The sequence below is a fragment of the Corvus brachyrhynchos genome, unplaced genomic scaffold (genome assembly GCF_000691975.1).
Source record: "Corvus brachyrhynchos isolate BGI_N302 unplaced genomic scaffold, ASM69197v1 scaffold65, whole genome shotgun sequence".
NCBI classification, from domain to species: domain Eukaryota; kingdom Metazoa; phylum Chordata; class Aves; order Passeriformes; family Corvidae; genus Corvus; species Corvus brachyrhynchos.
Window position 1 is genome coordinate 636,412 of NW_008238365.1, and position 12,661 is coordinate 649,072.

At 53.9% G+C, this 12,661-nt stretch overlaps 1 protein-coding gene across 1 annotated transcript in view; it reads right to left on the reverse strand.

The window, feature by feature from the left end:
• The window catches only part of RPS6KA1 (ribosomal protein S6 kinase A1), a 20,217-nt gene extending 9,963 nt beyond the window's left edge, over positions 1–10,254 (reverse strand). Inside the window, 9 exon segments of the mRNA XM_017736194.1 lie at positions 144–286; positions 397–434; positions 964–1,070; positions 1,682–1,761; positions 2,337–2,417; positions 2,711–2,792; positions 3,635–3,751; positions 7,940–7,993; positions 10,158–10,254. Coding sequence (XP_017591683.1) covers positions 144–286; positions 397–434; positions 964–1,070; positions 1,682–1,761; positions 2,337–2,417; positions 2,711–2,792; positions 3,635–3,751; positions 7,940–7,993; positions 10,158–10,199 — 744 coding nt within the window. The 5' untranslated portion in view covers positions 10,200–10,254.
• Positions 10,255–12,661: the final 2,407 nt, after the last annotated feature.

Sequence of the window (12,661 nt, forward strand, 5' to 3'; positions counted from 1 at the left end):
GCCCCGGACACGCCCCGTAGGGAGCCCTTTGGGGGGCGTGGGGAGCCCCCCCAGGTCAGCAGGTCTGGAGGACACACAGAGCCGTGTCTGGGCGTTCCAGAGCAGGGGCAGCTGCCATTCCCAGTCCTGGACAGGGTACCCACCATGAGGACCCCGTAGGACCACCAGTCAGCACTGTGCGAGTGGCCCTGGCGATTCACCACCTCTGGAGCCATGTACTCCACGGTCCCGCAGAAGGAGTAGGCTTTCTTCTCGTGGTCTATGGCCTCCTTACTCAAGCCAAAATCTGCACAAGAGAAAGCTGTCAGCACTCAGCCAGTGCTCTGAGCATTTTGAGCAGCTCTGTATTTCAGGAACTGGCCCTGCTGGAGCCCAAGGCTCTGTGGAGCCCCTTACCTGTGAGTTTGATGTGTCCCTCTTCATCCAAGAGGATGCTACAGCCGGAATGGAAAAACAAAGTGTTACTGTCTGGAAAAAGAACAAGCACAGCAGGGGGTGGTCTGAGATGCTCCCAGAATACAAAGGAAAAGTTACCTGTCCCTTCTCCCCGTGCTTTAAGCTCCACCACCAAGACAGGAGTGGGACCAGGAGCACCTCTCCACACCCTCGGCTTCACAGTAAACAAATGGCCCCAGAGGTTACCCCCCTCTGATCCCCACATACCCCAGGCAAGGATAACCAAGCTGGAGTGAGCTCTGCAGAGCCCAGCCTGGTCCCTTCTCCCTCTGAAGGCTCCCAGCTGCCTAAAGCTGGAGCCCTGGAGGCTGCCACAAATCTCTGCTCAGCCCTGTGGCACACACAGGCTGCTCCTGGCTGGAACCACTGATCTGAGGAGCAGCAGCCTTGGATTGGCACCACCATCTCCCATCTGTCCAGCCTTGGGGCATCCTCCAGCCCCTCTGGAAGGTGGGAACTGTTCCCTGACTGCTGGCTGGGATCCTGCCTCAGCTGGGCCACACGTACTTCTCTGGCTTGAGGTCCCTGTAGATGATCCCCAGGCTGTGCAAGTGGTCGAGTCCCAGTGCCAGCTCTGCCAGGTAGAACTTCACGTCCTCCTCGGTGAACATGACCTGCAGGCAGGGGGAGGAAGCAGAGAGGTAACCCATACAATGCCAGCAGCTCCCCTGTGCCCAGGCAAGACCTTCCACATCCATGTTGCTCCCCCCTGCCCTTTCTAAGTTTTCCAGACTTCACCCACCATTCATAGAATCCTAAAATGGTTTGGATTAGAATGGACCTTAATGGATCCAGTCCTACTCCCCGCCATGGGCAGGGACACCTTCCACTATCCCAGGGTGCTCTAAGCCCCGTCCAACCTGGCCTTGGACATTTCAAGGGATGGGGCAGCTACAGCTGCTCTGGGCACCCTGTGCCAGGGCCTCACCACCCTCACAGGGAAGGATTTCTTCCTTAATTCTAATCCAAACTGACCTTCTTTTAGTTTTTGTTCTTTAGGAGATGCTCATCTGAAGTTGCTGCAGGGATGGGACCTGCCACTTGTGCTGCTGCTTTCCTGCTGGAGCACAGGGGTCTCACAACACCCTGTCCTGGTGCCAGCTCTGGACTAGCAGCAGGCTGGAGGCTGTTTTCACCCTCTTTGCAAGGGTCTGTCACTTCTCCAGGCCATAAGCAGAGTGGAGCTGAGCCTCAGCAGCCCACCGAGATGCCGGAGCATACCCACCTCTTTGGAAAGCCGAGTGAAAAGGTCACCTCCTCTGAGGAAATCCAAGATGAGGTACAGCTTCCCCTCCGTCTGGAATGCTGAAACACAAGCCAGAGCAGGAATCAGGCCCCTGCACTGAGGGAAGGCTCTGTGGTATTACATTCATCACTTAAATCCCAGTGGCTCCAGCTGGGCACATGCCCTTCGTGGTTCCTGGGTTAAATGCAGGTAGGGCTGATGGGGAAAAGGAGATGGCCTGTCCCTGCTGCTGAAATGGGAGCTCCCCACAGCACTCTGGCACTGCAGAAAATCCTCATTTTATGGGGGTCTGGTTCTCCTTCTGCCAGTGATACCCTCCTGAAAGGGCTGTTTTCCCGGGAGAGGCACCGGTCACCTTACAGGGAACAAAGCTGTCCTTGCCTTCCCCAGAGTCAGAGCGTTTGGCTAGTTAACTCTGCTTTCTCAGCTTCTCCTGGTTTAATGTTTTAATCCCAGGGATCTGATGTTTAAAACTCCTCTCCCGGTCCATACTCTGTTCCCCGTTCCATAGTTGGAGCAGGCAGTGGGATCACAGACCCTTCCAGGAAAGAATTTGTGTTCAGTGTTTGAAGGCAGTCAGAGTCTGCTGGAGCTGCAGCCTCTCTCCCAGCACCCCAAGGAGTTCCACACTCACCGTAGTGGAGTTTCACCACAAAGGGATGGTTCACATCAGCCAGGATGTCCCTTTCTATCTTTGTCCTCAGTCGATCCCGCACTGTGGGAAGAGTGGAGCAGCTCAGACACAGAAAAAGGCCCCTGGGCAGTGTCCAGCCCCAGTGTCCAGCCCCATCCCAGCCTTAAGCACCAAGCTGCTTGAGCCAGGTGTTTTCCCACCTTCCATCATGACGCTCTTAAACAGATGAAAGAAAAGAAGGGCATTTTGATGGGATAAAGATGCTTCTCTTTCACTCAGCTCACCCCGGGGCCAGCAGTGGCTGCTGTGACATTTCCCCAGTGCTCTTTAAGTCACAGAGGATCAGAGCACTGCAGGAAGAGTCTCCTTCCTACCTTTCAGCGTTGCCTTCTTGAGCACTTTCATGGCATAGAGGTGGTTGCTGTCTGGGGGTGTTATTTTTCTCACGAGGAAAACCTGAGGCAGAAGAACACCACATTCACCAAGTACTAAACACTGACAGTAGGAGCTGGATGCCTCCCAAAGTGGCAAACCCCAGAGTGTCCCTAAGAAGCTCAAGCTTTTCCATGGATTTCCAGGGAAGTGCTGTGTGTGGATTCCTCTCACCCCCCAGTTTCATGCTGCACTTGCCTCCTTTCCAGCCTTCCACACCTCCTGACTCCTGCAGCTCCTGTGGAGCTGGGGCTGATGCCTGGGAGCTGTGACTGGAGGCACTGATGCATCACTGTACCACAAAAGCGTCCTGGTTTGTCAGTCACATCAACCCCTTGTTATTCAGGTTCTGCATCCTCTGGATTTTTATCTCCTTCCCTTCCCTGATGTCTCATTCTACCTGGTTTTAGGCAACATCAAAAGGACACCACCTGCAAGTGGTGGGCTTGGCAGTGCTACTGGTAGGACTGGATGATCCCAGAGGTCTTTTCCAACTTTTCTCCAATTCTACAAAGCCACTGCTGCATTTGCCCAGGGAGCAGCACTCGGTCCTGTCCGAGCCCCCACTGTCAGCTGGTAACTGACTGACACCAAGCTGGTTTAGTGTGTCAGCAGATGGTCTCTAAGAGACCTGGATTATTGAACTAGATAACAGCTACAGGCTACTTCCTTCCTCCTTCACAGAAGGGAAACTGGACTGTAAACAGGGGCCAGGCCCAGCCTGGGGCACACAGCAGCAGTTCTGAGAAGGGAGGAACATGCCCAGGAACATTCCTGGGAGTCAGAAAAGTGGTTTTGTTGGGGATGGTTCCTTTCATCACTGAAATCATTCCTCTGGCATGGCACATAGGAAGAAGTGATCTCACCTTGCCAAAAGAGCCCTGTCCCAGCACCTTCAGGAGCTCAAACTGTGAGGGATCAGCCTTCTCGGAGCCCTCCTTCACATGGTGTGTGATGTTGATTTCCTGCACAACACCTTCCCCCTGAAACAGAGGGCACACGGTTGGCAGGGACTCCCGAGCAAGGGAAAGCAGCCTTATGGGATTATGGAGCAAGGACTGCAGCTCCAGACTCACAGGAGCCACATCTGAGAGAACCATGAAAGTTGGTGCTTGTCACAGGTATCAGCATCTGCAATCAATAAGTCAGGATAGGGAGGATCAGGTAAATACAGAGCCCTCCCTCCCTCCCAACCACAGGAGCTGCTTTGAACTGCATTTCAGAGGAGTGCTTGAGAAGCACCTTCCTTTTTGAGGCACTGGTAGCAAAAACAGGAGTGTTTATGCCACTAAAAATCCCACAACACAAAAAATACGGCACTGTTGTCAAAACAGGGCCAGGGCTGGCAAAAATCAGACATGTTGGAGCCCATCTGCTCAGCAATCTGAGCAACTCTGCAACATAAGTCTTAGTGCATCTTCAGCACATACAGATGATGCCTTAACAGACTCCAGCCTTCAAGAAGATTGAGGGGAAGCCAAGGTCTCTGGCACATGTTTTGTTTAAAACACATTATTTTACTTAAAAAAAAATAAAGAAGAAAAAATAGATTTAATCAGCATAAATAGAATAAACTCACCAAGGGAGCTGGGCCAGCACAGCCACAGACCCTGAGGTGATGCTGAAACACCTCCTATTCCCAGCAAAACTTGTCTGTACCTCTAGTGAGCAAAGCCCAGATTTCAGTTCAACAGAAACACCTTGTGATGCTTTCTATTGCATCCCAAAGATACAGAGACCTTTTGCACTGTTAGTCTCCATCTGTGCCTTTCCCTCTATCTCTGGTCAGACACAGCCAATGTATCTGTATTTGGGTTCCTTATGAGCTTGACCTGCTCCAGCCCCGCTCCCACAGGGCCAGCTGGGCTCAACTTCCCACTCCTTACTCCTGACTCTTACTCAGGCCATAAATCCCTTGTAGCTGGACATCTTGTAAGGGGAGGTCCAGCCTCCTCAGCACTTCACTCCCATGTTATCCAGTGCAGACATGGTCTGGTTGCTTTTTGGACCCAAAGGACAGCAATTATATTCAAAAATGGATTACACTCTGCTGTCCCTGGCCCTGTGGCCAGCAGAGGTTGCAGAAAGCTGGAACTACTGTTTATTTTTTTCCCTTGCAGAGTTGGGGGAAAAAACCTACACTTTGTTTTCTAGACCTATTCAGACACTTGGTCTGGAACCACCTCATCAAAGCAGCTTTTAAAGCCAGCCAGAGCCAGGTGCCAGCCGTGCCTGTCCTCCACCCCAGCCCACTCCCACCCTCCAGTGCCCACGGATGTGGTTGCCCACCTGTACCGAGCTCCCTTCTCTCCCCTCCCCGCTCTCAGGCTGGGTTTTTCTCAGCTTAGGAAGTGGCTTTGTTTCCATGGTGGTAGCTCTGCTCTCTCCTGTGTTACTCAGGCACTCAGGGCAGGGGCACAGGAGCTCCCTGGCATTATCCTGCCTTTCCCTGGGCTCGGTGATCACAGGCAAGAAATATCCCATAATCCCTTAAACAACGCATTTCTGTGTTTCAGATCATCTCCCAGCTTAAACAAGCCACTTTGCACTTCTGGTTCCATCTGGAGGCTTAGTCCCTGCAGACAGCTGCTGTGAGGAACAGCTTCCCACCTCCAGCCAAGGTCAGCTCCTCCTGCCAGTTCAGGTCTCCAGGGAGAGAGCCCACAGCAGGGAGAGACCCAAAAATGGACCCATTAGGAAGAAATCCTTCCCTGTGAGGGTGGGGAGGCCCTGGCACAGGGTGCCCAGAGCAGCTGGGGCTGTCCCTGGATCCCTGGCAGTGTCCAAGGCCAGGTTGGACACTGGGGCTTGGAGCAGCCTGGGACAGTGGGAGGTGGCCGGGGCAGGGGGTGGAACTGGATGGGCTTTAAGGTCCCTTCCCCCCAAACCATCCTGTGATCCTACTACCACCGAAACACTGTGCGCAGCCCAAAGAGGGGGCCGGGGCAGGGGGTGGAACTGGATGGGCTTTAAGGTCCCTCCCCCCCAAACCATCCTGTGATCCTCCTACCACAGAAACACTGTGCGAAGCCATTTGGCATCCTGCTGACACAAGGGAGGATTTTCCCCCATGGACTCATCCACTAACTCGGAATTCAACTCTCAGGACTCCGGTGACCGGCTCCTACAGCCTGGCTGGCAGCACACACAAGTCTCCAGCACAAAAGCACCTGTGTGCCACTGAGATCAGCTTCTTCTAATGGCTCCACAACAAACTATCCCAGAAGGCAGAGAAAGAAAAGCAAACCAGAGTGCCCTGAACATCCATGGGAAGCATCAGCCAGTGGCAGGAAGGGAAGCAGAGGGAGGTGGCAGCAGGAGGTGGCAGTGGGAGGTGGCAGCGGTACTGACCGGGCTGGCGAGCGGGCTGGGGGCCGGCAGCTGCAGGCTCCAGGGCTTGGCTCGGTGCTTCCTCTGCAGCCAGAGCGTCAGGAACGCCCACACACGAGGAAGTTTAGGGTCCCTCTCCATTCTCCCATCCCGATCAACATTGTCAGGCCCCAGGAACCGCGGCCTCCCCGGTCCCGGGGCTCGGAGGGCTCCGGGCGCTGCCAGAGCAGGAGCTGCAGGTGACTGAGCTGGTGGCAGATGCGCAGTGGGGACAAGGCTCGGTCACACAGAGGGAGGTTCACGCTCCCCCTCCCCAGCAGCAGCACTTGTGGTTGGGGCTTTTTTTTTTTTTCAGGTTTGCTTTTAAAAAAAGAATAACAACCTCGCAGCTCCTCGCTGGCGTTTGGGTTCCCTGGCTCAGGCAAGACACCGACAGAAAACACACACCGTCTCCTTAAAGTGATTTCCATCTAATGCTACCTGAAGTTCACGTCAGGCTGGGAGCTTTGGGGTATTTCCACAACAGGGGAAATTGTGAGAAGCCACTTTCCTCTCTAAAACAGAAGAGAAAAACTCACGAGAACCCACCCAGAAGTGTGATGACACCTTGGAGAGCCGCACGTCTCTGCTCTCCCACTGGCAGAGGGATAAGGGGTCACCCACGATGGGATTCCTCTGGGAAAGTTAGGATTTGCATTCAGTCCTTCACTTGCCTTATGCTGCACAGGAGTCCTTGCTGTGGACTCTGGAGTTATTTATCTGAGAGCCACCCTGGAAGGTCTAGGCAAGGTGCTTTCAAGGGCATTTCTGGGTTCTGAACCCACCATGGCTCAGATTATTGGCAGGACACAGCAGAGGTATTTAGAGGGCTTGTTTTGCCTCCTTCCCCCTCCAAGCCTGTTCCTCTTTGACGTTTCCCTCAGGACAGACATGTTTCCGGGGGTCCTGCAAGACCCCAGAGGGTGCAGGTAAGAAAGAACCCCCTTGAAATGAGTGAAGACACCCACACAAAAGGAAATTGCCCTATGTCAGCACCGATCTCTGAATTTCTCCCAAGAGTGCAGAGGAGGGAACCAGAGAGACAAATTATGACTGTCTTGTCCCCTCTGCCCCCACCACGTGCTCTTTGAGAACTGGTAACGAAAGAAACAAATGACTGAACACCAGAGAGGCAGCTGGGCCCAGCTCCACCTCGGTGCCCGTGAGCTCCAGGGGCTGGGGGCAGGTGCCTGGGCCTGGAAAAGCACCTGCAGCAGAGCCTGGTTCACACTGACACCTCCTGCGCTCTGACACAGCCTAGGGAAGGAGAAACCCCGTCCACCATGTGCTGCCCAAGATAAGCACCCATCCCACAGCAGCTCCACGTTCTCAGTGTGGGGGAGCAGCAAACTCCCTGCGCGTGGGCCTGGCAGGAGCTGATAAATCTCGTCCCGACCCAGAGAATTTTTCATGTTGTGTTACCAGCGTGGGAGAGGAGCCTCAGAAAGGCAATAAAATCTCCCCTGTACGTCCACGCAACCAGAAGTGCCCGCCCTGGCTTGCTGACAAGATCAGAAAGCCACAGGAGACACAAATGACAGCACGGAAAGGGGGCTGGTGTGGGGAGGAAGGAGGAGGAGGATGAAATCAAGTCCAGGATGTCATGTGAGCAAGTGAGCAATAGCTGCTCTCAGCAGCAGCAGCAGTTCCACAGAGCTGAGAGGGGCTGGCAGGGGCGGGAGGCAGGAAAGGGTTTGGTTTTCAGAGAGGTCCCTGCGAGCCCTGCTCACGCCCTTGTGTGTGGGACAAAATGCAAATGAAATGGATGAGTCTCCTCGAGGTGCCCACTGCAGCTCTCCTACCTTGTCTGCCGAGTCCACGAGGTCTTTCTCTACCCAACTGATGTCGGATTTTGCCTGTGGGACAATAAACAAGCGTCAGCACAGAGGGGCTGTGATTCTCTGCTGAAGTTTTCCCAAAGAACTTGTTCAGCAAGACCAGGTGAGCCGTTCACAACCACTGGGGGTGTCCCACCAGCCATCGCTCCTCAGGATGTGATTCGCAGCCAGGCGGTGGCTCCAGGACAGCAGCTGGAGCCAGGTCCCAGCAAACAAATTTATACTGATTGGATGTGATAAACTCTGACCAGTGGTGGGGAAGGACACGGTGCCAGCACATGGTTACACGTGTTCCCCAAGAATCAGAGCACCAAGGAGAGAGAATTAATTTCTGGCAGGTCTACACCAGATTTTACTCTCAGTTACACCTGGACAAACTCCAAAAGCCTCTGTCCTGGGTCTGCAGGGAAGTTTGGCACCCCCGTGGCAAAGACTGGGCTTCTCCCACCCAGGCACTGAGCCTTTCTAAAGCAACCAGGAGGAACAAACTCAAAGAGCAAAGCTCCCCACAGACCTCGAGGGTAGGGCAGGGCCAGCCCAGCTGCTCTGACACGTCCCCAGCAGCAGCAGAAATGTCAAGTTTATGCTGCCTCTGGGGCAAGATGTGAGTCTGAACCCCAGACGCAGAAGCATTTAAGGGGAGCTCAGAAAAGAACAGTTTCCCCGCTAAGAAATGGCTCCTTCTCCCTCTGAAACTCACACTTAAGTGTGAGTAAGTTTTTGCAAGGTCAGTCCCCAAGCCTGGTGTATTTTATGAACACACACAAATTTGCCACCACATCTAGGTACTCCTTCCCCTGGTTTTTGGATAACAAGACAAGTTTGAATAGAAAAATCATCCTCCAAAACACTCCAATCAGATTTGAAACATTTCCTTTGAGAGGGAGAAGTCTTTGCCTGTGGATGAGACAAAATGGGACTGAAGGGAGGGAAGGGAGACTGAGCTGTGGCTTCTCTGTGTCTGTTCAGGCAGTGTCCCAGCAGGATGGAGCCCACGGCGCTGGGTGGGCACAGGGTGACCTGGAGGTGGGACAGGAGCTACGAAGAGGGAGAAGAGAAGGAAAAGCAAGCCCTGAGGGAAGGGAGGAGCTGTGTGAGAACAGTGAGATTAGAGCTAGGAATTAACTGATTTTCAGCTGCAGAAGGACTGAATCAGATCGGAGGGGCCCCTGCAGTCACCTCTGCCCCTTCCTCCTCTGCACTGCTGTGTCCTTGCAGGGGGAGCAGCCGGGATCCCTGTGGGCTTGGGAGAGGGTGACTGTCCCACTGCCCCAGGAGCAGCAGGGTGACAGATCTGCCAAAGCCACAGCTGAACCCCTTCCCGAGCGAAAAGTGATCACTGCACCCTCAGCAGACCCCGCCCCGGGGATCCCTCCCACCCACAGGGAAAGCAGCTCCATCCTGGCTCCTCCAGACCAGGCACCAGCCCCTGCCTGGGATGGGGTGGAAGGATTGGATTCCCACAAGCACGGATCTCTGCAGGTCCAGCACTCCCTGCTCCTGGGGGTCCCAGCACCTGCCGTCACCCACAGCCTCTGAAGAGGCATAGCCCACAGATTCCTGCACTGCTGGGAAATGATATTGGCTTCTCCTGGAAAATAAAAGCCCAGGAGGTCGCTCCAGTCAGAGGAAGAGACGAGTCCTGAACCTCCCCGCGACGCCTTCGCAGGGCACAGGCGGCTGAGTCACCCTCAGCAGGGGCTGGGGACACACGAACGGGGGTTTTCCCAAATTCAAAATACAAGTCCTGTTTTCTACTTTCCCCTTTTTTTGAGGGAGGATTTTACAAGCCAGAAGCCAAGAGACAGGTTTGTTTTTGCTCGCGTTTTGTCACTTTGCCGGTTGAGACCGTCACATCTAAATGCAAGAAAAAAAAAACCACCCTGCAAAATCTCAAAACAGATTCTGCTCTTGGCATTTTGCTTCCTATTCATCAACAACTAACCAGAAGCTGTTTTAATTTCTGTTGCTTCAACACATGCTCTGGTCCCAAAACACTCCCAAAATCTGGCAGCACCTAGGAAAGACACTTCTTAGAAAGCAGTCATACCCTCCAAAATGCCTTTTCCAAAAGAGTGCTTAATTAAACCTGGGTAAGGTCTGCTCTCTAGGATCAGGAATTCCCTGATTTCTTGTGTCCTGCAGGAGAGCAGGCAGAGCAGGTATTTTATCAGACACTTGCCTCCTGGATCCTTGGCTTGCTGCGGAAGATGAGCCTCAGCATCTCCAAAGCTTTGGGCCGTTATCCTCCCATCCCTTCCCAGCTGGTTCCTGAGCTCAGAGCCCGGAGCAGCGCCCGGAGCGGCGCGAGAGCCCCGGTGCCGTGGTTGTGTCACTGGGATGTATTTTGGGAGTTTTGCTGAAAGGAAACGGCGGTTTCGTATGGGGAAATGGCTTTGTGTGGCCATGGCCGCACAATGCTGCAGCCAAACGAGAACACTGGGTGGCTTTACGGGTGCTTAAGCATGGAAAGAGCCATCAGCAAATCTCAGCTGGCTTTTCAGGAGGATCAGTTCAGTCCTCGTGTCACACACAAGAAAACAGGCACAGAAAGAACAATTTTAGGCACTGCACGAGGCAGCAACGAGCAACTGAGAGTCTCGGTAGTTTTCTTCCTCAAAACTTCTCTGCCCCTGCTCTGAGCGGCACAAACGCTGATCCAGCAGGGATGCTCTCCCTGTAGGATCAGTGGAATTGCAGCTCTCCAGGGAAAGGGCCAGGAGGCAGCAGCAGCTTCTGGATCAGCACAGGAGCAACACAGACCTGCTGGAGGAGGCCATGAAGATGTTCCAGGGACTGGAGCCCCTCTGTTCTGGAGCCAAGCTGGGAGAGCTGGAGGGGTTCATCCAGAGAAGAGAAGGCTCCAGGGAGACCTCAGAGCCCTTTCCAGGGCCTAAAGGGGCTGCAGGAGAGCTCGGGACAGAGTTTTTAGCAGGGCCTGCTGTGACAGGACAAGGAGTGATGGGTGTTTTATGCTAAAAGAGGAGAGATTTAGATTAGATATAGGGAAGAAGTCTTTTACAATGAGGGTGGTAAAACCCCTGGCTGAAAGCAGCTGGTCTCCTGAGGGAACTGGGAGTGCACATGTGGCTCCCCATTTTCCTTGCACCTCAGACCCCTCCTTCCCTGAGTGCCAGCCTTGGGAAGGAATGTGGGAGCTTCACACTCCTGAACTTCTGCACGAAGTTCTTTTACATGACCTACTCTGGAGCAACAACCTCCCCGTGGAGCAGCAGCTCCCGCTCTGGAGGGAGCCTGGGATCAGTGGGAAGCAGGAGGTGCTGCAGCTCTGCAGAGGAAGCGAAGCTGAAGTTTGGGAGAGCAAAGGCTGCTCTGTCTGAAACTTTTTTTCAAGTGGTGGTTCTCAAAAAGGGGAACAAACAAAGCAAAGAAACCTCCCCAGTCAGTGCCTGCCCTCCTGCAAAGGCCTTTTTTGGGCAGGGCTGGCCCTTGGCCTCATTTGCAATGAAAGAATTGGCCGGAACCTTGCACTTTTGACTGCACTTCTGTGGTAGATCCTCTTCAGTCTCCTGGGAGCCCCCAGCCTGAGAAATCCTGTGGGACACTGAGGAGAGACACTGCCCAGGCTGGGGAAGGGAAGGGTTCAGCTTGGGGTGCCTGTACCTGAACAGAGCACGGGCTGGATCTGTTCAGGTGATGGCACAGGGAGAAGGAAGCAGGGCCTTGGGGTGAGGCATTCTGACCCGGGAGGAAGTGCAGCCCCCAGCAGGGACATGGGGACATGGTCGGAGCAGGTTAAAACTCACTTTGTTGCCACCCCCCAACTTCCAGGAAAGTGATGCCTGATGCCAGCTGCCCCCACAGGGAAACTGCCCTTGGAGTGACACCTCTGGAGGGCTGAAGCTGCTGTGGGACCTCCTGGGAGCTGAGAGTGTCACCAGGTACCTGAGCTGCTCACACAGAGCTGTCACCACGTCAGCACCGCCACGGGGCGGGGACAGCCACAGCCAGGTCAGCTGAAAACAAGTCCAGCCAAGCAGAACATTTTGTGAGATCACACCAGTTTCATTCAATTGCCAAAAATAATTATAGAAAAAAAAATTTGAAACCTCAAGCAGAGTAAAAATCCTCCCTGCCCAAGAGGAGGCTCCGTCCTGCTCTCCTGCACAAGTTCCAACGGGTTTGCTCCCAATCCACGCACCCTGGGCCGTCCAGCTGCCCTCCCTCCCAGGCATGAAACCTTGTGGGCCCTGCTTGGCCTGCTCCAGCATCATCCCAAACATCACAATCCAGGATGCCTGCAGGGCTGCCTGCTCAGAGCAGGGTCTGGCCACCAGTTTATTGCATTTTATAAGAGTTACTTTTGCTTGATGCACGCATGGCCACAGCTGGAAAAGGCCTGGGAGAAAAAGCATGAGACCTCTCACTTGAGCTCCTCAGCCACTTCCAGCCACACTCAGAGCAGGAAAAGCTGCAGAATTCAGTCCTGGGGGTTTTATACAAGCAGGCAGCAGACAGAGGGAAGAGGTGAGCCCTTGCCCCTGTGAGACATCAGAGAATCAGCAACAGCTTTTGCAGAAGGCAGAAACAGGACAATATAAATCCTTGGGGCCACTGACTCTCTTGAAAGAAGAGGGAGATTCTTGGAGCAATCCAAGAGGATCTGCAGGGAGAGAGAGGCTTCTTTGGCCCTTTAACTCACACTGAACAAAGGCTTTTGCTGAC